We start from the raw sequence: 27,443 nt of genomic DNA on the forward strand, positions 1-27,443 counted from the left end.
CTTTCAAAATAAATTCACATGATAACATCTGAATTTACTTGTGATTTCTTTTTGAGTGGGTCGATTTCAGTTTTGATGCAAGCAAATACCTTATTGAAGTCTTGTTAAATGACCTTTTGATTGTGGTTAGCAATACCAATTCTAACTTGGAATCTATTGGATAGAAGTATTTTGGACTCCATATCTTTTTAGAGGCTTTTCAAGTTGTGTTCCCCCCCCCCCCCCCCCCCCCCCCCCCCCCAAAAAAAAAAAATAAACTACTCCTGCTGTTTCGAGACATTTTCAGACATTTTATGTAATGTAAATATGAAAACTTTTTTATGCTGCTAAACAACATATTATAAGGCTATTTTTTTTAATGTACAATCCATCATTTAGATGACAATGTTAGTGTATTTTAGTTAGATGACGTAGTCAGTTTACTTTAATGAAGTTATATTTTTGTTATTTGTCTAACATATACTGCTTTTACACCATTTCATTTAATTCAGGTTATGTTCGCATGTCTTTTCTTTTATTAACTTTAGTTTAACTTGATTGTATATAAGTATTATTATTGTCATTTTTTATTTAAATTGAGTGTATCAAGACATTTTACTATCAACTAAATTTGTCCTCAAATTGAGTACAAGTATATAATGAAACTTTTGATGAAATACATAAAGTTATCGCTGTTTTACAATAATAAGTTGTTAGTTTACAAGGAAAAATTTTTCAATAATAAGTTGTTAGTTTACAAGGAAAAACTTTTTAAGACAGGAATACTCATTGTTCTAGAGTCGAATTTCACAAGGTGTATTCTAAGCACTACAGGTTTTTTTATTTTCTCTCATATGGGACATGTACATAAAGTGTTTATATATTGGACTTAATACGTTCAATTCATCAAAAATTTCTGCTGGAGAAGCTTTTCATTATAGCTTGTCTTACTATCATTACCGTTTCAGAATTATGATTAAATTCTTGCTAATACCTTTTATTGTTGCTTTGAAAGTTGTATAAGAGAATTTTTTTGTATCTGTATGTTGCTATTGACCAAACATTGGATGCAGTTAGAAAACGAAATTATTTTTATGGATTTTGAAACATAACTAAAAAAGTAAACATATTAGGATGACTTTAGAATTTGAAAAATCTACCCTTCCCACCTTTGAAGCATCTATTTGAGGTGCACTGATTTAGATGTTACTCCAATTTAAGAAAAACTGAGGTGCACTGAGTTTATTATATATATGCCATCAGCCCTTGCTTTGATAAGTGAATCAAATTCCCTGAACACTTGTACAGCAGTAGCATGTCACTTTTCTTTTATCTTCAGGATTTGGTTCTGGTCTTTTTACTACATGCACCTCCACAATTTCTTTCTGCACCCCCAAAATATTGATAATTTTATCATCTGTAAGAATGATTTTTGGATTACCTGTTACAGAACTCTCCGAAATTTCTGGAACGTGTGAAATTTATTCTGAAATAGGATTTTGGAAGCGAACTTTCTAGAAAGCATATGAATCCTTTGTTGAATTTTGAAATTCAATAGAAAAAATTCTTAATCAAATTTTGAAATTTGATGGAAAAAAATTCTTTATTGAATTTCAAAATTTGATAAAGAATAAAAAGAATGAGATGTAAGGTTTTTCTAATTGCAAAGAACAATTTTGGAATTTAAAATTTTTTTTTGGAGATGTAGAATAAAATGATTGGATGTGTAGGTGAAACAACCTAATTGATTAGCTGAATTTAATTTTATCCATCTAAAATAAAGAAGGCTATTTCTTTCTACTCCTTATCAAATATCTTCCTACAACCCATCGCATGCTTTGAAAATTTTAATCCAGAATAAGGGTGGAATGAGTGCTTCTGAAAAAATATTTTCGGGTTAGTTTAGCATGTTCCGGAAAGAAAAATCCTGTTAAATGGGTGTTCGAAGAAGTTTGATGGGGTGCAGGAAGTACCTAATAAAAAAATCAACATTATTTTATGCTTATATGCCACTGGCAAGTTCCACTAGAAGTAAAAACAAAGGTAGAAAAAGTGCCTCTTGTAAGTCTTTTAACATCACTTTTTACAGTATGTTTTATGTTCCTCTCTTTACAATATCACAACAATATAAAATAAAAGTTATTTATGAAGCTCTTAATATCCAAATATTTTTTATATTTCAAAAGTGTAAAATTAAATTATTGAAATTATTAATTATTTTAAATCTTTTTTGGAATAGGGTCTTAGTGACCATGATGTCAAGAAGTGTTCTTATTTATGTTATAAGTAAAAAAATAATTTTAAATTGTTGGAAATTAGGTCATTATATAGATATAAGGTAGACTTAATGGTAAAGTTGAAAAATTAGATGAAAGAGGTTGTAAGTTTAACTCTTCTACTAATACTTAGAAGTTATAAGATTGGTTTAGTAGATTTGGAAGTGGGAGTTAAAGAAATTGTGTTCAATTATAAATTATTTACAAGATTAGAAATAAATCATAAAATTTTCCAAAAAATTTAAAACTTGTATGCTGATTTATTAATTTATAATAATTATTTTAAAAGTCATGTCTAAACGATTTTTTTTATTGAGAGAATACATAAAAATTAAACAAAATTTTGTCCATTTTATATTTTTTTCATAACCTCTGTCATCTAAAAGTGTTTGTTTTTGTATATCCTTCACGAATTTGTATCTTTCAGACCATAATAACATGTCCCTACGTGCAAGATCATACCATAATACCATGCACAGAAAATATAATTTTATAAGCTTCGTATAACTTCTTTACAAACATGAACAATGCTAATCTTGGTCCTCTGAGCTACAGCTTTGATTTCAGTGCCAATCTTTCAAACGAGTCCTTGGGACTACCCTGGAGTTAATGAATCATATGCACATTGTAAATCATATTTTCCACAACATTGGAATCCCTTATGAAACATTGGACTTTTCTCATCAATAATTTTCAACTGCATTCTCCAAACTGTTAGGAAGTTCATCCCTGGAAAAGCTGGAAGAATACTTGAGACGAATAAATTAGTTATTAGTTCATGTCAAAGATTAAAGAGTTAAATTACCAATTTAGTATCTGAAATTGTATCTCAGTGTCACTAATTCCTGAAAATAGGGAAAACTCAAACAAGTCCCTGAATTGTTTAAAGGTTTTATTTAAATTTCCCAAATTAATCTCTCTTTTTATTTTGATCTCAGAACATATGTTATTATTATCACTTCAGTCATGGATCTAAGGATCAAAATGACAAAAAGAGAGTTAACTATAGGAACTTAAACAAAACTCAAATATTTCAAGTACTTATTTGAGTTTTTCTTAGTTTCAAGAACTAATACAATAACAATATGAAATTTTATGAACGAAATTCACTATTTATTCAAGACAAAATTGAAAGGGAAATGTGTAATGCTCCTATTACCTTCAAATACATCACAGCCCCGGCATGGAGAAATCATTAGCTGTGTGATAGATTCTGCAAATTATTAGTAACCCTTTGAAGAATTGATGCATCAGCCAGATTTCTGGATTACATCCTTAGCAACTCTAAGCTTCTTAAGTACCAGATGATTTAGAAAACATCATCCTGTACATCGGGGCCTGACGCTCTAAAACATGTTTTTCCCAATCTGATCTTACTCCAAATGGGTTTTCCTCAAGCCACTCACTTTGTCCATACTCCAAATCAAGCTTACTCTTGCCGTATCTCAAAAATTGTTCTTTCATTCTTATTGCCACGGCTTCTACATCAGATTGCAGATAGATCTGGTCAATGTCAATAGTCTAAGTAAGCCTCAGTAATAACAAACTCAAACTTTTCAAACAATTCAAGTAAAGTCACAACTCAGGACAACAAAATGTCAAAAAGGCACAATAAATATAATACTGATAAAACAAATACTTTTCTAGTTTTTTTGTAAGGTCTGGCTTCCCACTCAGATCTGATGAGCAATTTTGTTTTTTGGATTAATGGGGAAGACCTGACCATCAACTGCACATTGATTGAGGAAATACTAGTAGAACTCCTTCAAAGTCTAATTACCTTCCCATTGGGTGCTAGAAGATCCACTACTGCTTCAATTAAAGATCTCTGAAGCATCCTCCATCTGTGCTCAGGCTTATTGAAATCGGGGTTTGGACACTGCAGAAAATAAAGCCAGAATAGAGACTAAGGCTAAGCAGTTGACGGAGAAAAGAAGAAAATTACAGAAAATGTGATTACCACTAATTTGCTTTAAATTCATAGAACCTCATTTACCATAAGGAATAAGTTTGGAGCCCCCTAAAACTTGTCCTTCCACCAATTGTAACATAATACCCCAGAAGTAGATATTCTATCAGAAGGAGATCCAACCCAATCAACATCTAAATAGCAAAATTTTTTTGTATGGTTATCAGAATCATATAACAAATCTTTTACAAGAGATCCTTTAATGTACTTTAATATACGGATGACTGCATTCCAATTATCTTCACATGGGGAATTGATAAATTGGCTCAACACACTATTTGTAAAGGAAATGTCAGGATGAGTAACTATAAGGTAATTTAATTTCCCAACCAATTGTCTATACTGCTTAGGATCTGAAATAGGACCCCCCTGATTTGGTAGGAGTTTGATATTAGGATCCATGGATATGTCAACAATTTTTGAATTCATAAACCCAAATTCCTAAAAAATATCCAATACATACTTCTTTTGAGATATAACAACACCATCATTAAATTGTGCTACCTCAATACCCAAGAAATATTTGAGTTTGCCAAGATCATTGGTTTGAAAATGGTGGCAAACATGTTGTTTCATCTAGGAGATGCCATGGTGGTCACTGTCTGTAAGAACAATGTCATCAACATATACTATCAAATAGACACATCCAACACTTGAGTGATGGTAAAAGATTGAATGATCTGTCTCACTTCGAGCAATACCAAATTGTTGAACAACACTGCTAAATTTTCCTAACCAGTCCTAAGAGACTGTTTTAGGCCACATAAAGATTTGCAAAGGCGACATACCAATACAGAAGACTCCCCCTAAGCAACAAATCCGGGAGGTTGCTCCATATATATTTCTTCCTTCAAATCTCCATTGAGGAAAGTATTTTTGAAATTGAGTTGATAAAGAGGCCATTATTAAGGAGCAACCATGGTTAGAAAAAAACAAACAGAAACCATCTTTGCCACTCAAGAAAAAGTATCTCCATAATTCAATCCAAAAATTTGTGTAGCCTTTAGCTAGAAGTCGAGCTTTGAGGCGATCAATAGTACCATCAGGACCAACTTTGATAGCAAAAACCCATCTGCAACCAACAACAAATTTCACAGACAATAGTGGGACGAGCTCTCAAGTTCTGCTATTCTAAAGAGCACATAGTTCATCTAGCATGGCCTACGCCAACCAGGATGGGCTAAGGCATCACTAATAGATTTAGGAATGGACACAAAAGAAATAGACGAAAGGAAGGTATAAAAAGGTGAAGATAATCTATGGTAACTCAAAGCAGTATAAGGTGGATGTTCTCTTCCTCTTGTCTCGCACATATTTCACATTTTTCGCCTACACTTCATTTAATTGTTCAGCATTTTTCACATTGGCTCCCGCATTGCCAACAAGCCTTCCAACCCCCTTTCCAATGCTTCCACCCTTGAAATCCATGCTTCGTGTTGTCACCATGGATGGTCTCCAGGAACATAGAGCTCTGATACCAGTTGTTAGAAACCAACTTGTACAAAAATTATATTAAATTACTATTACAAGATTTGGTCTATAATTTACCAGATTACACATAACACAACAGAACACATAAACTGAAATAGAACAACACTTGGGACAATACACATCTTCCAAGTTACCAAGAACTTGGTCTCTCCCTTTCCAGATTTCCTCTCCCATCTAATCTGCCTTTTCCCTCCCTTTCACTATTTTCCTGCTGTTCTCATAACTGCCTAGGCAGTTATATTTGGCCCTAATAAAATATTGAAAACTGTCAAACTGATTACAGAATTGTCAAAAAACAATAACTGTCCTATTTACTATAGACCCTACAAAATCTTTATTTCTGGTTTCTCCATTTATAGTGCTTACTTATCAAGGCCAGCATGCTGCAAATTCGTTCATTGGTGCAATGATAGCAATTCATGCGCATCAACACTCAACAGAAGCGTGCACACATAGTAGAATCAATAGCAAAGAACAGGCCCGCAATGCTCAACATAATGTAATAATTCAAAATATAACAAAATTTAATTTATTGACCTGTATTGAGACAAGAACTAATTGTCCTGGGTAAGCAGAAACAATAGAACGGAATGTTGATGTTGCATTGGTAGCAACAAAGTACCTAGAATAGAGAAAACAGGAAACCGAAGCTAAGAAAGTTTAACAAAGGAATTAAATTTCAACCACGAAGGAACTCTAATTAGTCACATGATCGATCATAAGTGCATGTGTGCTTATAATAAGTTCAGAATGTTCTTGTGTCATTCCTTGGGGTTGAACTAAGATAAAATTTAAATTCATTGAATCCAATAAAAAAGAAGACGCTGCATCAATTTGTACAATGAAAGCAACATATTTACCCATTCTTTATGCCATATTGATGAATAGAATCCTGGCAGCGCAAGACATGCTGAAAAAGAAGTTAACAGGAAGATAAGAAAATTATTAAGTAAAAGCCTAGTACGGAAAATAGAAAACAGGGTAGAAGAGAGATAAGAGGACATGACGAGTAGGGAACCTTTTCATTGATCTCCAAACCGAGGAAGTTTAAATCTTGCCTCCTTCTAGCCATTTCAAGAAGGAAAAGCCCATTGCCTGTAAATAAGAGCAAACTATATTAGGGAAAAACCAGTAGCACAAGTTTTCTATTTAATCTACTGTCTCTGAGTCCCATGCTCCATCTTTTTCTGTTACAGAATTTGGGAATTTTTTACAAGGATTTTAGGTTAAACTTAACAGAAAAATTTATGTTATGACAATGCACTCACATCAACTGTATGTTTTATAGTGCATGAGAACTTTAGGAAATGTTTCTAGTTGCAAAGTTTTATAAGCTACAAGCATAATGAACATTAATTTAAAAAAATACCACTTCCAATATCCACAACCAGAGACTGAGTTGGGTCAGAATAAATGCTCCTCCAGTTGATCTCAAAAGGGTATCCCTGGAACATGTAACTACCATAAGCAGTAATAATATCAATCATGCATCAGACACTTAAGTTGCTTAAAGCAAGATCAGTTTTGTTGGAAGTCTTACATTGACTAGAGATAAGGCCAAATTATAATATATAAATGGGGTGCAAACTTCAACATACAAGCCGGTTTTGTGGGGTTAAGTTAGGCTTAAATCCACTTCTTAATATGGTATCAGAGCCATGGTTGGAGCCTTTCCTAGCGAAATCTATGTGGGCATTCTGTTCCACCCATTGTTGGGCCACTATCGGACCACCTATTAATTCTACTCTCACGTTCGAGATGTCTATACCTCGGCGTGAAAGGGGTGTGTTGGAAGTCCCACATCGACTAAAGATAAGGCCAAATTATAATATTAAGTGGGGTGCAAACCTCACCATACAAGCCGATTTTGTGGGGTTGAGTTAGGCTTAAATCCACTTCTTAATAAGTTTCATTAGCATGATTAAACGACATACTATAAGTTAACTGCATTGATGTTAAAATATCAATATTGACCTCATCTTCCTAATTCCTATATGTTAGTTACATTCTGTTACGAAATTAGTTAGTTAATATAGTTAGGATATTGATAGTTAGTTGTGACTTAAATAGACAGTAGGATGTATGGAGAAAGAGAGGAAGTTGGTCACTTTTGTAGATTGGGCATTAGTTCTTTGTTAAAGGAGAAATCAATTGTGAAGGGAAAGCCCTTGGAGGAGAGAGAGTGCTCTCGTATGTATTGATCTTTCATTCTATAAAAAAAATCTATTTTCTTTCTATTTTCAATTCTTGGTATTGGAGAATATTCTCTTCTTTGCTAAGATTTGCTTCTCTGTTTGAGCCTTTGCACAACCGTACCCTAAGGGAAGCTTCTATAAATGCTCCCTCTGTATTTAATTTTGAGTTAAAACTAAAATGAAAAACTCTGATAAAACCACGAAAAGTACAACTGGACACAAGACTCTGTCTTGTAAATCTTTATTGCTTTATTTTCAATTCTGCACCTACCAATGTAATACGCATAGAACTGGCTTAGAATGTTACAACATATTTTCCCCAGAGGTTGTTCGAGAGAACCTCACTCTCCACAATAATCCTGAACTTTTCCTCCTTTCCTCCCAAAAACACTCCCTACACACCTCTTAATAAGACTATTTATAATAGTCTATTACAGTTATGTAATTACAATTGTACTAACTACTTTCTTTTTTTCTTCTTTTGTATCAAACCTATTAATACCCCCTCCATCAAGATTCACCTTGTCCTCAAGGTGAAATTCTAGAAATTCTTTATAATGCAAGTAGAAAATTCCCAACTATTCTCAATATCTGAAAATTTATGTCACCTTCAGTGGTCTTTCTAGTATCTAGCAGTTGTTCTAGAAATACTTCTAGAATATAGTCTTCAGTAAGTGGAGGAGGCATGGGTTGGGTAGATGTGGTAGGCTGCCCTCCCTGGTGACTAGTGATGCTACTTGTTATGTCTGAGATCTCCCCTTTCTCTCTGTAATAGGCACAAAATGGCTTAGAATGTTACAACATATTTTCCCCAGAGATTGTTTAAGAGAACCTCACTCTGTTAGGTTTATAAAGGAGGAGGTTCACTAGGGAGATACAACACCAATGAGACCTAAATCCAACCACATAAGAGATTGGTATCACTCTCTAACTAAAACTTTAAAGGAATGGGTTAATGGGTCTTCATCTTTATATGGTGCTCTAGTTTTTCATTTCTACTTTCTAGCAATCTCCCCCTTCAAGGGTGAGTCCTTTCACATTGGTACACTCCCCCTCCAACGAAAGCATTCCCAACCACGAGTATCCCTTCTTGTACTGTCGTTCATCTTAATGGGACAAGCTTACCTGGACCCATGCTTGGAAGACTTTTGATACAGGGACTATTGTAGTCATTTGAGCCTAACCAAGCTCTGATACCACTTGTTGGGTCTATCGAGGAGGAGGTTCACTAAGGAGATACAACACCAATAAGACCAAAACCCAACCACATAAGGAATTGACACCACTCTCTACCCAAAACCTTAAGACAACGGGTTAATGGGTTTTCATCTTTATATGATGCTCTACTTTCTCATTTCTACTCAATGTGGGACTTAGACTCACTTGGAATTCTAACACTCTCCACAATAATCTTGAACTTTTCCTTCCTTTCCTCCCCAAAAACACTCCCTACTTACCTCCTAATAAGACTATCTATAATAGTCTGTTACAGTTATGTAATTACAACTGTACTAACTACCTTTTTTTTTCCTTCTTTCGTAAACTATATCAAACCTAGCAAATTCCAATTTCAGTTTAGCTTTTTCTCTTTGAATTTCTCTATGATGGCATCAATGTGAATTTGACAAGCATGTGCCTTCATCTGCATGTGGAAGTATTCATGGATTTTATTCCATACTTGATATGAGTGAATTGAGTCAATGACTTGGGAGAGAACAGATTTTGACAGTGTTGATTGAAGCCAGGTAAGTAACATTTGATCCTGAACTTCCCAAACTTACTATTCAGGAATGAAATTATCACATCAGGATCTCGATCAGTGAGACATCTAGGAGGAATCAATGTGCTAACGACAAACCTTTGAAGTTTGTGACACTTCGTAACGGTTCAGTTTTGATGTTGCCAAAAATCATTTTAGTCATCCAGTTTCTCAACGACAGAGCTAGGAAAAGAGTGGGGCATGAAAGGGATGGGATTTGAGGTAGCCATAGGAGAAAAAAAAAATCAAGGTCAAGGTTTACCAATAGAATGTGTTTTAATCTATGACTTGGTTCCTATAACACAATCATTCACAATAATGACTATATATACTATCTCTGTTAGGAATGGCTCTAGGACTGAGAAGAAAGGGGAACAACCTTTCTAGGTCTATTATAGAAGGAAGGCGCTACACTGTAATTAGTTAGAACCGGGTAGTTAGTTAGTTAGTTATACGGTTCAGGAGTAAGGACCTAAGAAGTAGGTCCTCAATGGTAATTGGGATTTTTTTAGCTTTTGTTTTCTAGCATCTGTGTATCTGGTTTTTTCAGAGTGCTTTTTTTTAGGGTAATTTTGTATACCATGTTGCTTTGATTGCTGTAACTGTTGTGAAGAAATATTATTCCTTTCAGTCACACTATTTGTAATAGAGACAGTGATATTGTGCTAGGATTTCTGCTTTTGGTTCCTAACAATTCCAACATGCTGTGGAAAAGAATAATGTTTTTATTAATTCTTCTATCACTTAAATGCATTTAAAAATATGTTGTACACCAAATTATGTCTAATTTAGTAATAAGTTCATTAAACAACAAAATATATTTGCTTTTAAGGAACATTCATATATATTGGTTTCCTCTCCCCACTATCTAAAATAATGGACTCAGATGGCCATGTTTTATTTTGTTAGAAAAAGTTCACAAAAATAATGATATAAATTACATAATCTCAAGAAACTAGAGTCATCTCCATAAATTCCAGCGGTAAAATCCTAACAATGCAAGTTCAAGAGACATGCAAGGTAGTTTTGATAATTAAAATATTTTGAGCATACATTGAATTATTCTCCTGAAATATTTAGTGGAAGAGAATGGTATAGAAAATAGTGCTTATCAAGGTATACCCTGTCGACAGCCATAACACCAGGGAGCTTTCTTCCTTTGAGAAATTCCCATACAACAGAAGCATCCTCAATGATATTTATAAAGGACAATGAACTTTTTTCCTGTCTCACTAGTTTGCTTGCCATAGTCCCAACAACTGTTATTTCACAGTTGTTTTGGCCTAGTTTGTCTAGAATTCTTGCCAATTTAGAAGCCCCGTTGGTGTATTCACTTGAATAATCAAATTTCACAGGACCAATCCAAATTATTTTCTGCAATGGATTCAAAGAAAAATGTTATGTAGTTCCTTGTTACATTTCAAAATCGATAGATAATAAATTTTTTAGAATGAAAACAGTTATTCATTATCAATACCTAAAGTCATTGCATGATATTGATTACATGCACAAATTACAACTAAAATTAGCAGAAAAGATGAAAGAATCAAATGCCCATTTTAATAAAAGATTCCCAGAGCAGAAATGTTAAATCAATCCCAATTCCATAGTTATCTAAAGATTCTTTAATATATATTAAGAAAATAAACCAATTGTAGTTTATGCTTGATGCCTATGTATAAACAAATTAGTAATGTACCTTACAAGTTCTAAGTGTAGAGTCGATTTCATCCAATGATACAGGTCCTAGGTCCACAGGTACCCAATCTAGATCAAAATCAAATCTGCATTAATTTTATTTGCTGAACACAAGTAATATATACATGAATATCTAAGTAGCACAACACAATCCCTTATCAATGTGAAGAATAGCATACCATCCAAAATTCCATGAGAAGGAAATAATTGCAGTTGCTTTGGATCACTCTTTTTCTGGCACCAAAAGTCTTTTGGATACAGAAGCTGCACGTTTCTATCTTGAGCAAGTCTCACTATATCTAGAGCTTCATTAACTGCTTGATGGTCTACTAAATCACACGGAATTGATACTCCTAATGCGTGCATTACTTGAAATGACATCATGCCCACAAAAACAAACACTTGGCATCTGGAAGCTAAGAACTGAAAAGAAGCTGCTTTATCATAAAGATTACCCCCTCCAATCTGGATTGCAAGAGAAACAAACAGTGAACAAATTTATCAATAAAAGTACTTGAAACTTTCTTGAATGTAAAAGTTATTAATTATAACAAATAACATTAACAGCAAAAGGGACATACAATTGCTACATATGGCTTTGTGCTGGCTTCTGCAAGATTCTTCAGTTGATCAAGCCTCTCCTCAAAATGAAAACCAGCTATACAGGCGTAGCAGAAACGGGTAACACCAACAGTAGAGGCTAGAACTTTATGACAGTTGGAGAAGGAGTCGTTGACAAAGATATCAACTCCTGATGATAATATTCTAGAAAACTCCAAACTATTAGCAACTTCCTCTTTGAAATTAGAAAGATTCTCAAGAAGATGGATATTCTCTTTCTCATGGCTATTCATCTTTGCTTGCTTCTTAAAATTCATGGCATGGAGTGGAACAATTTGTATTTGAAGAACTTCTGATAAGAAATCTACAGCAAGAAATTATCAATCATCCAATATGGAAGCTCCTTACATAAAAAATGACATTTGTTAATTCCATTGCCCACATAGTTTAAAGTTTCTTTTTAGTAAGTTTGTTCTGTCTTTCCTCCCATTATAAAACTAGAATTGCTATAAGCAGTTCAATTGATGACATACTAGCTAAACACGGCAACTAACGGCAAGGATTGAACAAAAAGCCTTTAAGAAAGTACCTGTAACTGAATCTGTGTGAAGTTCTGGAATATTCATATTCCAATCACTGACCAAGATGACATTTGCCCCAGCTTTATGCAAATATTTAATTGTATATACTGCATTAGAATCTGATTCATTCTTCTTGTCGCACTCTCTCTTGACTAATATGTTAGAATCAAATCTGACCATGACAACTTTTCCAAAAAGCTCCTCCCTAGGAAATTCTCTAAGAGTTTGTATATGAGGAATACCATTCAACTTTCCACCATTACTAAAGTAAATCTAACAATAAAACCATAAAATTTAGGGCCAAAACAAAATAAGCAACAAATAATGCTGTTAAAAAGTATACAATAACCAAGATTGATTTAATGTTAGTAATTTTTTTATTTCATCAAGACATAAACACAAAACTCATACCACATCGAATGGAAAAAGTTAAGATCCAAACAATAGAAGCATATTTAGTTCTGCATTCTTAAAAATTGGATTTATGGCTAATTCAAGTCTCGAACTAGCTCAAGGTATGAGGGTAAATATAGTTGATGCGAAATTTCCTACACACACCCCTCATACTAAGGAGTGGACATCTCAAATGTTACAAGACTAGATATCTATATGTAGTGTAATGAAGGCCTAATAAAAAGTGGCCCGATTGACCCAAAAATAATCATTAGAATATACTTTAATATCATCTTAAAATTTAGATTTAGGCCTAACTCAAAAGAAAAACCTAGCTTATGAGGTAAGCATGCGCACACACACACACATATATATTATTTTGACCATGCCTTTAGTAGATGTGGGATCTCTAACATACAGTAAAGCCAACAACCATTAAGAATGATATTTTACCACTAAGCATGTTATTTTTATGAATATAAAATCAATCTTGAGCATGCACCTAACAAACTAATATTGGTCCTTGCAATATCAAAACCTTTGTGACCAAGTGGTCAGGACATAGGAGGAATTCATTCCTTGTAACCGTTGCAATTCATAACTAAAGTGAGTTTCAACACAAGACTTTAAAGCCTATGCTTTGTTCAACACACCTATATATATATATATTGTAAACTGGCTTTATTATCTCTAGTCAATGTGGGACTTCCAATACACCCCCTTACATCGAGGTATATACATAATGGGTGGTCCAACAGCGGCCCGATAGTGGGTGAAATGATATACCCAACAAACACAAATCTCGTTAGGATAGGCTTTAACCTAGCAGCCCGATAGTGGGTGAAATGATATACCCAACAAACACAAATTTCGCTAGGATAGGCTTTAACCTACCTCTGATACCATGTTAAGAAGTAGACTTTAAGCCTAACTATAAATTGGCCTTATCTCTAATCGATGTGGGACTTTCAACAGTGTTAAAACTCTAATGGGTTTTGAGAAAGGGTCAAGTTATGTATGTTATGACCTGTATGTTAGGGCTTGTTCTTGTATATTTAGGAGAGTTGGTAAGAGAAAAAATGCATGTGAGTGACAAAAAGAAACTTTAAGTTTCTCATAAATAAATTTAGAATATAGTGTAGTATGTGATGAGATACCATTCCGGATTTTATTATATATGAATTCTAAGGGGATAGGTGTAATCTAACTTTGATAGGCTTTCTACTTGAGTGGGTTTTACTATAGTCTCTCTACTATGTTTTGTATCTTTTATTTTATTTTTAATTATATTTTGGGCATGCTGCAAATGATTGATATAACTTGGGATGCCAACCTAGTAAAACTTACAATTTATATAGAGATATCTTTGCATACCTATGTTCTATAAAAGAAAAGTATGAGCTCATATCATCATCCATAGATATCCAACAACCTCTATTAGAGCACCCGAGAAAAGACATAATAATGACAGTTAGTGTGTGCCTCCAGGATTTTTGCAGTTACTTTCTCTCTTTCTCCCTGACTTTCAACCTCTCTCCCTCTCTTTCCCTTCCTACATAGTTATCAGTTACAACTTATCATAAAATATCGTGGCACAAAAAGGACCTGTTAAGTATCTCACCTTATGGTTAAACAAGTTCGCAACATGATTTGTTATGTCCCCACTGCCTGTCAAAACTAACTCCAAATAAAGCACAGTAACAGAAAACAAATAACAAATTTCAAAAAACAAAAAATCCTTAAGACAACCTTGCAAAGGCAGTGGGGCTCCATTAAACTCAAGAAACTTGGCAAATTTTCCAGTATGAGCATATCTTATTTGTTTAAACAACTTGGGAAAGTCACTGAAATATAATTTGTTGGAGAGAACAGTTCCATGCAGAAGATTTACAGGGTGGCCCATCATCAATTTCCCAAGATTGAAGCTGCAAATTGTAAGAGAAAACAAACGAACAATGAAAATTGCATAACAGAGGAGAAACTAAGAATAATAAAAGATGGTCCAATACATCATCCACAAACCCTCACAAACACTCACATAAAGAACCAATACAGATACACTCGCATAACAGTTGAAGTTAACATAACACATTTTGTCAAATTGAACTTAATAAATGAATAAAAGTGTTCAAAGTGTGATGAAATTAGAGTGTGACAGTGAAGTGAGAAATATTTCAAGTTTATAACCCAAATGAAAATTTTGTTGACTTTAAGACAAAATTCAATCTTGCAAAGCTTGCTGTTTGTTTCTTTAGTTATTACCAACATTGAACTACAGAACGAAGAAGCAAAACTCACCTTAGAACTGCACTGCCCCTTTTCCACGGTTGCCAAGGCAACAGTGTAATTCGGTGAGACGATAAAACGACATGATACAACCTGTCGTTTTGGTTTTAATCCAGGCTAATTAGGGCGGGTTGAAATAAAACTTCCCTATGAATTATTAAAAAGAAAATTTTAAAAAATCAAAATATTTTTTTTCACTACTTAAAATTAGTTTATAAAAGATAAAAATAGTTTAGAGGAATTAAACATTTAGGACAATCTTGAATTTAAAGATGGATTTGAGAAAATACACATAAGATAATTATTTAGAATAAGAAAAATAGGTTATAATTTGAGTGAATTTAATATAAATTTGATGTATAATATAATTAATATGATAGATTAAAAAAATATTTTAATGAATAAAATTATATGATTATTATTTTTTAAAAAAATTGTAACATCTTATTTTAATAACATAAATCCATTAAAATAAGAGTTACAAAGACAGTAACTACTAAAAAAATTATAGGTTTCTAAAAAAGAAGATTTTACATATAGAGAACAAAACCTATGCAGCTTCGTCCTCAACCTTGTGTTGAAACGACTGAAAAGATATTTCTTCTAAGCTCATACCATTTAAAGTGATCATTGCAAAAGAGAAACATACACAAACAAAGACAAAAACAAATATAAGCTAATGATAAAAAGAAATCAACAAGATATATTAGTATTGCATCATACATCACATTTCACCTAGTGTAAAACAACCATCCTAATCATGACATAGACCTAAACTTGACTATTCAGATATAATAATGTTGGCTCACCCCTATCACACAAGGTTAGTCCGTAAACAAAAGTCTTTGGCCAAGGCAAATGTCCTAGACTAGAATCTCCTGCTAGTCTCACCAGATGCCTCACCCCTCTCTACTTGAGAATGAGTGACCATTAGAGTGTCAAGATAAACCATTGATACTTAGTTCATACATTCTATTAAAATAGAATGACTCAATTTCTCACACCAGGGGGAGGGGGGGGGGGGGGGGGGGGGGGGGGGGGTGGTGGGGAGGTGAATTGGTGAAACGTAAAAACAAAGTCTTTTAAAATCTTTTTCGCAAAAGGTGATGCCTTTAAAGCTTTCTTGAAACGCAAGGTAACATACTTTCTAATGCAGTGGAAACTTAATCGAATAAGTACAGAGTAAAGTCGATTAAAAGTAAAAGAGTAGGGATCAGAAAATTCAAACACTGCTTTTTATACTGATTCGGTCGACCTGCCTACATCCAATGTCCTTCCAACCATGGGAAGCAAATGCACTATATTGATCAAGGTTTTTACAACAAGGCTTTTATAGAGACCTCACGTCAAAAATATAAAACACCTCTCTAACCCTCTAATCAAATATAGGCAGTACAACAACTAGACCAGCAGCAAAAATCCCCTCTCCTGTTATCTAAACCCTTTGAGACACCTCTCAAAGTCAAGAACGCCGCACACTCTTCTTCCTATAGTCACAATAGGGAACCTCAATCCAATCTTCACAAGATTGTAGATTCTGATCTCACAGTTACACCCAATTGTGCAAAATTGATCAGCCCTTTGAATACACAGCAAATTTGCTCTTCCAGAAATCACAAGGAGATGATCACCACGGTCACTTCTTGATTCTTGGAGCTCTTTTTCTCTTTCTGCAAGATAGCACTTTCTGAAAAATATCACACAAACTGTTAGATTCACAAAAGTTCTTACAGATATCAAATTCGTGTCAATTTATAGTATAACACATCTCTAGCGTATTTTAATTGACTAAGCTACTAATGCAGTCGAATATAACAATTCTGTTATAACAGTTAGTAGCAGTCAAAGCAATTAATTGAATTCACAATTAATGTAGTCGAATGACATTTAATGCTTACATATTTAAAAATATGACTGTTAGACATTTATATCAAGGATTAACAGAATTTCAAAACAGTAACATACTTAGTCGGATGCAACACACATATAATTGACTATGTAATAGTGTAAATCATAGTTTTGAAAAAATTTCTCTTTGAAAATTCGCACAACATACTTTGAAAAAGGTTTGTGTAAAGACACGAGTTTTAATCGACTCACCCCATAATGAAATCGACTTAAAACTGTTGTTTTGCCACACAATTAAAACTCAACATTAGTGCTTGTGGTTTTTCTCATCCAGAAACATGTGTCATGCATTCATGTATAAAATTACATATATAACACAGTGATATGCAATGAACAACACATCAACAACACAATTATGTTCTCATATACGCATATAACATGTAAGCATAGAACATGTAACACATAATACACGTGTTATTAATTATGCGTTGTCATAATCAAAAACTCAAATATTAATGAGATTGTGGGTTCAGCTAAACCATTGCTCCCCCTATCAACAATCTCAACACATTCATATAGATAACACATTGATAACCACCAATAAGAATTTCGTTCTTGGAATTCCTTTCCACGCTTTTTTATCCACATACACATTTTTCCTATAAACTTAGTGGGCAAACACATGAAACCACTAAACATTCATCAAAGTATCAGAAACAACATATCAAAAGATCACAAAACAACATAAACACCCTAGACCGAGACTGGACAAAGGGCAATCAGCACTAGAAACGGGGCACTCATCGCCATAGCGGTTGAAAAGTGACGCTCAACGCCCAAAAGGCATTAAGCCCATTTGACATTTCCAACAACACCCAAACTTAAAACTACACCTTTTAACTCAAAACCTGCAAATTAAGGGTCTTAGCAAGTCATAAATGGTCTAATAACAGAGTCCAAACTCTCTATTTATGTTCGAACTTACTACATCAAAATCTCGCTATCCAAAACCTTTAAATTGAGACTCAAAACCTTCTTAAACCACTCCAATAACTCATACTCACTTCCACATTAGATGTTCGCTTAACTCAACATCTAAACAAGTCCTAAAATACATAAAAACTAACGTTAAACTTTTGGATTTAACATCTAACCATTTTCTCAAAATTTCTACTATCAAAACCCCTAAAATTGAGCCTAAAACCTTATAAAACCCACTCTATTAGCTAACAACACTTTCTATCTCAGATTTCAACTAACTCTAAGTTCCAACAAGTACAATTATCTATACAATATGTCCTAAATCTCCATTTCTCTCATTAAATCCTTACTTCTAAAATTCACCTATCAAACTTCCATTTTGACTAAAGAAAAATAACTTATAACTTAGTGCAAACCACGTCTTCTGAACCTCATAACTAAATTGACACCATCAAGCATCTTAATAGTAGCATTCATGAAATTACTCAATTCCAAATAAAATCAGCAAGGTACACCACATCATTCAACCAATTATCATCATTCCAAAATATTCAATACTTAATAACAATAATCTTTAACATAACCAACAACATCCATTAGTTCTACACACCATTAAATAACAATTCATACATCATAATTTAATTAAAATAAAACACTGGCTTCCCTTACCTTTTAGAAGATCAAGCTCTTCATTTGAATGATCTTCTATTTAAAGGCTTTTGGATAAATGTCCGTTAGACTAAGCTCTTTGCCTTGATTCTTGTATCTTCTCTTTCTTCGTGTACATCAACAATTGGTTAAAGTCAACTTGTCAAAGCAAGCTTGCTTTTTTAGTACTTTGCTTGAAGTAGCCTGTACTTTCTTTTAGACATCACTTCAAGTGAAGAAATTTATGTGAATATCTCTTTTGTCTTTAACTTCCGCTTTTGATATTTTAATTAAGGCTTGTGGATATGTGTGTAGTAGGTTATCTGCAAAGAATAAAGTAGATTGTGCATGCAACAGATATGGCTTACCTCTTATCACTTTTGTTGTTTTTAAACGTTGAGTATTTAAGTTCATTTAATGCTTACTCAAAACAACAAAGTGCTTTTCATTTCCTACCATTGAGGTAACATTTAACAATTAAGCTTTTCTTCTAAAGATACCAAGCGTTGAATAAGAACTTCATCGTTGGACGAATAATAGTTTAGCTCATGGTATTGTTTAGACTTATGCAAACACTTTTTTGTGATTTTTCCTCTTTAGAGCAATGACATTTACCATGTTATGTTTTCCTTGGTGTTTTAGGTTTAGATTTTTAAAATGTTTTTGTCAAAGACATTGTCTTGACACGTTTTCGCTTTCCCGAGAGTTCGACTAAATACCCTTTGGGTATAGTAAGTTATAACATTGTCGTTGATGCGATCAAATTAATATTACTAAATGATAGCAATTTTAGTATTGCTAAGATAATAGTTGTTAAAATAGAATGGATCAATTTCTCACACCAAAAGGGGGATGAATTGGTGAAGTGTAAAAAACAAAGGCTTTTAAAATCTTTTCCACAAAAAAATATGTCTTTGTACTTTTCTTGAATTGCAAGGTAAAAGATTTTCAATGCAGCAGAAACTTAATCGAATAAGTACAGATAGTAATCCATTGAATAAAAAAGAGTACGGATCAGAAAATTCAAACACTGCGTTTTTATACTAGTTCGGCCAACCTGCCTATATCCAGTGTCCTTCCAACCACGGGAAGTAAATGCACTATAATGATCAAGGTTTTTATAACATGGTTTCTACAGAAGACCTCACGTCAAAAATGTAAAACACCTCTCTAACTCTCTAATCAAAATATAGGCAATACATAACAAGACCAGCAGCAAGAATCCCCTCTCCTACCGTCTAACCCCTTTGAGGCACCCTCAAAGTCAAGAACACACACGTTTTTATTCTTGTAGTCACAATAGGGAACTCAAACCAATATTCAAGATATTGCAGAATTTGATCACGTAGTAACACCCAAATGTGTAGATTTGATCAAACTTTGAAACACAATAGTCTCGCTCTTCAAGAAATCAAAAGTTGTTGATCACCACGTTCAATCTTGTTTCTTGGAGCTTTTCCTCTCTTTCTATAAGATCACAACTTTCTGTAAATGATATGAAATTGTTAGACTCACCAAAAGTTCTTACAGAATACAAATCTGCGTCAATTTATAGTATAACACATATCAGACACATTTTAATCGATTGAGCAACTAACGTAATCGAATATAACAATCAGTTATAACAGAATTACCAGCAGTCAAACAAATAATTGAATGTACAATTAATGCAATCGACTATCATTTAATGCTTGGTCAACATATTTAAAAATATGACCGTTATGTTAGTTGTTACCAGCATTTAACATATTTTCAAAACATCAACTAACTTATTCAAATACAGAGTGCATGCATTCGATTAAGTGAAATCTTTTTGCACAGTTTTGAAAACTTTTCTCTTTGAAAAAACTCACAACACACTTCAAAAGAGTTTGTGCAAACACACGAGTTTTAATCGATTGACCCCATAATGTAATCGACTTAAAACTGTTGTGTTGCCACACATTTAAAGTTCAACCATAGTGCTTGTGATTTTCCTTTTCCCAAAAATATATGTCATGCATACACATATAAAATCACATATTTTACACAGTGATATGCAATGAACAACACAAACATAACTCAAACATGTTCTCAGATATTCTTTAACAGATTTAACACATTAAGGAAAAACATATATCATGTAAACATTGAACATGTAACACATAATACACATGTGTTATTAATTATGTGTTGTCATCATCAAAAACTCATATATCACTGAGATTGTGGGTTAAGTGAAACCTGTGCTTCCCCTATCAACATTCTCAACAATCTTCCCCTTTTTTGATGATGCACAACCATGATTAATAATCAACCATGTTTCACAAATCAATACAGATTATCAACCAATTACAGATGTAAAAGCATATTCCAAGTAATGTATCAGAGTAGATATGTAACAGTTATATCATATCAAAAGTTGATACATTTTCAATCAGTAAAAAACAATTTAATCTCTTATCATCTCAAAATATGTATATCAATTGAGTAGAAAGATATAAGAAGAATAAACATTCAACAATATATAAAACAAGATTTAAAGATATCAGATATTCCAAGTTTGGAATCTTTAAACCCCTATTGATACTCAATCGATTTGAATCCAGTCAGAATCGATTTCTTGCTGTAGCATATTGTTGATTTTCCAGTTTCATCTAGCCAGCAAGTAATGTTCCTGCAAAACCTTTCATGATCTTTCTAGATCAAGCATTTTAGAATCAAAATTATACAAGAATTATCACATATAATGTGTGAGTATGCAAAGATATGAATGTAACAGTAAAATGTAACACATTTGCATACAAGCATAGTGTAATCGATTTAAGTGCTATCAGTTTTACTCAATCACGGATATAATTTTTCATACATAGATTGAGTTAACCATAAACTCTGATTTCATTGAAATTTAATCATGAATTACAATCAGATTAAAACAAAACAAAAATGACATATAAAGCAAGTAATACAAAAGAAACACAGAAAATACTACAATCAAAACACATAAACCAAAGACTCTAAACTGTTACCACATGACTCTAAAACATGTAGTCCTATAACCCTATGATGATTCAGACGAGTCCATAGAGTCTCCATCAGAGGACTCTGTATCAGATGAGTTGTTTTCCCTTCGTTGATGATTATTGTCTATTTTTGCTTCAAGATGTGTAACTTTTTCATTTAGATGTCTAAACTGTTCAACAAAAAACCTTTCAAAGTTTGTTTCAGGAAAGAAATTTGCGCACTCCTCATTCACCGCAGGTGTGCTTCCTAAACTATGAACCAAATCTTCTTCCCCTTTGAAACACCATCCTTTCACTGTTTTTGCCAGCCCTAGAGAAGCCATAGTGTTTCTATTTATCACATTTGTGCAGTTGCAAGAACATCTCTGTTGTCCATCAACATCCACACCTTGAAGAGTTAATATTTTGCTGACCAAGACTCCATAAGGCAGATAATGAGATTTATTGAGTGCAGCTTCAACCATGTGATCTTTTAATACCTCAACCCAATTGGTGGGAACATCATTCTTGATTGCATACAACAGATATATATCCTCAGTAGTCATTCTATCCTGTAGCAATCTTCTAGGTAGAATCACCCATGCAAGAAGGTGAGCTGTTATCTTTTCTTCCATGTTTAGACCTTCATGCACGAAAAGTATTTCTATTGTGTATCTCCCTGGAAATCTCAGCCAATTCCTGTAAATATCTCTTTTCTTCAGCCAACGAATTGTTTTTGAGTTTGGTAAAAGTGAAAATATACCTTCAGCCTTTAATCCAGCAACTTGTTGCCATACATTATTGTCAATGTAGATATTAACACCTTTCACCCTTGACTGAATGTCACCATTAACAATTTTCAAGTTGATGTAGAACACCCTTACTAAATCAGTGTACCAATCACCCTTCATTTGAACTAATGTAGAGAGTTCTTGAGTCTCAAGCCATCCTAGAAACTGAAAACCCTCTCTTTCAAAAAGACTTAAGCTTAGATACTTAGGGGAAACAACAATTTTGACCCTTCCATCCAAAAATCTCACTCGAGTCTCATCATCACTGATCCAGCCATAATGACTTGCATTTCTTTCAACCGCTACTACTTTTCCTCTGCTTCCTCCTGAGGGATGAGATGAAGACGCCATGTGATATTGAGCTCTTGGACATTCTTCTTCAACTCTAGGGTTATGAGGATTACACAGATAGAACACACTAAATGCTAACACATTTTTACAAACTTGATATGAATGAGGGCGCGAACTAAAAACACATACTTAGGCCCATTCAATTTTTCAAAATAAGAAAGCCCATAATAGAGATTATTAATCGGTTTCTGTAAATCCAAAGTCGACTTAATGTTTAACAGCGTGATCTCAAAAACAGAGAAACACATGGCCAAAACATATTGGACTTAACACTTAATAGAATCGATTAAAAATCGAGCAAGTTAATTTTCACAGAAAACACTCACTCAAACAGGCATACAACTAACATGCATTTAACAATCAATCATACAAACAATTTTGATGCATAATGCATTAAGAGAATTACAACAGTTACCACTTTTTGAGTCTCAAGAGCTTATGAATCCTACATTGTAGTTCATCCTTGAGTTCTATACTGTTTCAGCTACAGCTACAACTACTTTCCTGCAAAACATTTAAATGATTTTGACGCTGGTACCCATTTGAACTTGGGTCTTGTCTTGTTAGTTGCAGGAGGTAGTTCCTTAGGAATCCATTTGAATTTTCCTTTGGGAACTCTAACCTTTCTGTAATAGTAGTTTCTAACATTGTGACCAATGTTGTTGCAGTAAAAACAGGCATTAGTAGCAGGTTTACTCATATGAGTAAATTTCTTTGAGTTTATCCTATTACTTTTAGCCTTATAACAATACCATGTTTGTTGATTGCTCTTCCAGAAGCTCTTATCACAACATCTAAATTTTCTTTACCTTGTGTAAATTTTGCTAGTGTGCTAGTTAAGTAATCAATTTTCTCAATATGTACTGGACAGTTACTACATTCTTTTTCAACAATTTTTGTCTCTATTTTAACTGTCTTTGCAGATTTTAAAACAATTTCAAGTTCTTTTTCAAGCTTTTTATTATCCTTTACTAGATTATCAATTCTATATTCATAATCTCTTCTCTTATAGGATAATCGATTTACCTTATACCGGAGTCGCATGGCTTCTGCATGAATCTCCTGAAATGCATCCAACAACATGTGGTACTTGACCTCTATTGACTCATTTTCGAACTCTTCATCACTATCGTAGTTTGAATGTGTAGAGCCTGCCATAAAACACAAGTTTGACTCCTCTTCAATGTTGCAGTCATCATCACTTGAAGATTCAGTATCGCTGTTCTCCCAGGCTATGTATGCTTTCCTTTGCTTTCTGCTCTTGTCCTGAGGATACTTTGTGATTGCTTTTTTCTTTTTCTTCAAGTCTGGACAGTCAGGCTTGATATGACCTTCTTTTCCACACTCATAGCACTGTACAACATTGCTTTTTGAATTCTTTCTTCCTATTGAAGGACCTGCATTGTCAGTGGTAGAACTTCTATTTTTCATAAATCGATTAAATTTTCTTACCACCATGTTCATGATTTCTTTGTCCTTTAGTTTTGCTTCTGAATCATTTTCTGGCTCAAGTTTCTTTGAGGCTTTCTTGCTCGTGGCCTTGAGGGCAATTGACTTCTTTTGCTCAATTTCTTCTTCCTCTTTTAGCCTTCCAAGTTCCAGTTCATGCTCCCTGAGCTTTCCAAATAGAGTTGCCATATTCATATTGGTTAAGTCTCTTGATTATGATATGGCTGTTACTTTTGGCTGCCAGCTCCTATTGAGACTTTTTCAGGATCTTGATGTTGATCTCCTCTTTTCAAACACCTTGCCTAGAGCCATGAGATGATTTACTATATGTGTAAATCTTTTCTGCACTTCATAAATCGTCTCACCAACTTTCATCCTGAATAGTTCATACTCTTGTACAAGAGAGTTGTTTCTGGCCCTTTTCACTTCTTCAGTTCCTTCATGCGTCACTTCAAGAACCCTCCACATTTCTTTGGCCGTTCTACATTGGGAAATCCTGAAAAATTCATCCATGGTTAGTGTAGACGCAATAACATTTCTTGCCTTTACATCATACTACGCTCTATGATTTTCATCCTGAGTCCACTTTGAAAGTTTTTCAAAACAAATTTTCCATTTATAACATGAGTGAGCTCATATGAATCGTTTAGAGTTGCATCCCAAACTCATTTATCCTTGGATTCAAGAAAGATATACATCCTTATTTTTCAAAAAGCATAGTTTTCTCCAGCAAATAGCGGTAGCCTATTTGTGGATGCACCTTCACCAAAGGTTTGAGAATTGAAAGCCATTTTCCAGGATCAATCGCTTAATCGGAAATAGTAATCGATTAGTTTTTCAAATATTTTATGAAAACCAGCTCTAGGGCCAATTGTTAAAATAGAATGGTTCAATTTCTCACACCAAGAGGGGGGGGGGGTGAATTGGTGAAGTGTAAAAAATAAAGGCTTTTAAAATCTTTTCCACAAAAAATGCTGCCTTTATACTTTGCTTGAATTGCAAGGTAAAAGATTTTCAATGCAGCGGAAACTTAATCGAATAAGTACATAAAGTAATCCATTGAATAAAAGAGAGTAGGGATCAGAAAATTCAAACACTGCGTTTTTATACTAGTTCGACCAACCTGTCTACATCTAGTGTCCTTCCAACCACGGGAATCAAATGCACTATAATGATCAAGGTTTTTGCAACAAGGTTTCTATAGAAGACCTCACGTTAAAAATGTAAAACACCTCTCTAACCCTCTAATCAAAATATAGGCAATACGCAACAAGACCAGCAGCAAGAATCCCCTCTCCTGTCGTCTAACCCCTTTGAGGCACCCTCAAAGTCAAGAACACACACGTTCTTCCTCCTGTAGTCACAACAGGGAACTCAAACCAATCTTCAAGAGATTGTAGAATCTGATCACGCAGTAACACCCAAATGTGCATATTTGATCAGTCTTTGAAACACAACAGTCTTGCTCTTTAAGATATCACAAGTTGTTGATCACCACGGTCAATCTTGTTTCTTGGAGCTTTTCCTATCTTTCTGTAAGATCACAATTTTCTGTAAATGATATGAAATTGTTAGAATCACCAAAAGTTCTTACAGAATTCAAATATGTGTCAATTTAGAGTATAACACACATCAGACGCATTTTAATCGATTGAGCTACTAACGTAATCGAATATAACAATCAGTTATAACAGAATTAGCAGCAGTTAAACAAATAATTGAATGTACAATTAATGTAATCGACTATCATTTAATGCTTGGTCAACATATTTAAAAATATGACCGTTATGTTAGTTATTACCAATATTTAACAGATTTTCAAAACATCAACTAACTTTATTCAAATACAGAGTGCATGCATTCAATTAAGTGAAATCTTTTTGCAAGTTTTGAAAACTTTTATCTTTGAAAAAACTCACAGCACACTTCAAAAGAGTTGGGCAAACACACGAGTTTTAATCGATTCATCCCATAATGTAATTGACTTAAAACTATTGTGTTGCCACACATTTAAAGTTCAACCATAGTGCTTGTGATTTTCCTTTTCCCAAAAACATATGTCATGCATACAGATATAAAATCACATATTTCACATAGTGATATGCAATGAACAACACAAACATAACTCAAACATGTTCTTAGATATGCTTTAACAAATTTAACACCTTAAGGAAAAACATATATCATGTAAACATAGAACATGTGACAAATAATACACATGTGTTATTAATTATGTGTTGTCTTCATCAAAAACTCAGATATCACTGAGATTGTGGGTTAAGCTAAACATGTGCTCCCCCTATGAACAATCTCAATAGTAGCCAACAAAATAGAAAGGTTAAATTCAACCCTAAGTCATCTCCCAACAAACACGAAATTGATTCTTAACAAATTAGTTCTTATAAAAACTAGACAAAATGGTTAATGAAATAATAAAGAAGATAAAGATAAAGAAAAGATTAAAGAATGGAGTAACAAAAGATAGAAAGAAAGAAATTTATAAAGAGATTTAAAAAGATAAAAAAAACAATGATACATAAAATAAGTTGATTTCACTACCTTTTCAAAATAGGATTCATCATTGGTTATCTAAAGATTATTGTTCAATTAATTATTATCTTAGATTTTCAAATTAATCAATTTAAATTCTCAATTAATTTGTTAGCGTTCTTATTCTTACACAAAGTACATTCTCAATTAAAACTAATAACTTTGTAGATTAATCATAGTAAATTTAACCAAAGTACATTATTAATTAAATATTACTATTCATACTTATGTTTATTCTTTCACCTCTTTTATCAAGTAAAAAGATAATTAACCAAAGTAAATTCTTGATTAATTCTTGTTAAAGTTTTTACCACTAATCAAAGTACATTCTCAATTATTGGAAAAAACTCATTCAATCATATGAAGGTTTCTAAATTTAATCAAAGTAAATTCTCAATTAAAAACCCTTGGACTCATATGATTGATATGTTATGTAGATTTGACACCATGCTAAATTGCTATAATGTAAAAAACATTACTTTTACTTGATTAAGAAGCAAAAGACATAGATAAAAATAAATCACAACAAGAATCAAAAGAACACACAAATTTATTCATCTACCCTCATAATCTAGTTAAGAAATTACAGCAGAATCAACCTAGAGGCTTAACACTCTATGGAATGTAAAAATAACATGAATATCGAAGAAGAGAGG

General features: G+C 33.4%; 1 protein-coding gene across 14 annotated transcripts; it reads right to left on the reverse strand.

Moving 5' to 3' along the window:
* Window positions 1–2,630: 2,630 nt before the first annotated feature.
* Window positions 2,631–15,311, reverse strand: LOC108346088 (uncharacterized). 14 transcript variants are annotated; one of them, XM_052867626.1, is made up of 15 exons: window positions 14,652–14,733; window positions 14,524–14,570; window positions 14,277–14,454; window positions 12,518–12,714; window positions 11,949–12,292; window positions 11,547–11,832; window positions 11,369–11,436; window positions 10,792–11,043; window positions 7,085–7,160; window positions 6,734–6,810; window positions 6,576–6,625; window positions 6,253–6,337; window positions 4,036–4,134; window positions 3,415–3,758; window positions 2,631–2,993 (listed from the first exon to the last, which is right to left on the reverse strand). In XM_052867626.1, exons 3-14 carry the CDS (start codon window positions 14,360–14,362, stop codon window positions 3,549–3,551), a joined length of 1,830 nt encoding a protein of 609 aa, XP_052723586.1. In that variant the 5' UTR covers window positions 14,363–14,454; window positions 14,524–14,570; window positions 14,652–14,733; the 3' UTR covers window positions 2,631–2,993; window positions 3,415–3,548. The 14 variants fall into 14 exon arrangements, with proteins under 14 accessions (XP_052723586.1, XP_052723577.1, XP_052723580.1 ...); XM_052867617.1 differs by lacking the exon at window positions 14,277–14,454 and adding an exon at window positions 15,201–15,311 and having other exon boundaries at window positions 12,518–12,782; window positions 14,524–14,827; XM_052867620.1 differs by lacking the exon at window positions 14,277–14,454 and having other exon boundaries at window positions 12,518–12,782; window positions 14,652–15,167.
* Between the last annotated feature and the right edge of the window lie 12,132 nt (window positions 15,312–27,443).

Source organism: Vigna angularis, chromosome 8 (genome assembly GCF_016808095.1).
Source record: "Vigna angularis cultivar LongXiaoDou No.4 chromosome 8, ASM1680809v1, whole genome shotgun sequence".
NCBI classification, from domain to species: domain Eukaryota; kingdom Viridiplantae; phylum Streptophyta; class Magnoliopsida; order Fabales; family Fabaceae; genus Vigna; species Vigna angularis.

Coding starts and splice junctions, on each gene's coding strand:
- LOC108346088 (XM_052867617.1), bottom strand. CDS start 14,808: ATGATGGGCCACCCTGTAAATCTTCTGCATGGAACTGTTCTCTCCAAC. Junction 12,293..12,517: donor TCACACAGATTCAGTTACAG/GTACTTTCTTAA, acceptor TTCTTGCTGTAG/ATTTCTTATCAGAAGTTCTT. Junction 6,626..6,733: donor GTTTGGAGATCAATGAAAAG/GTTCCCTACTCG, acceptor CTTCTTTTTCAG/CATGTCTTGCGCTGCCAGGA.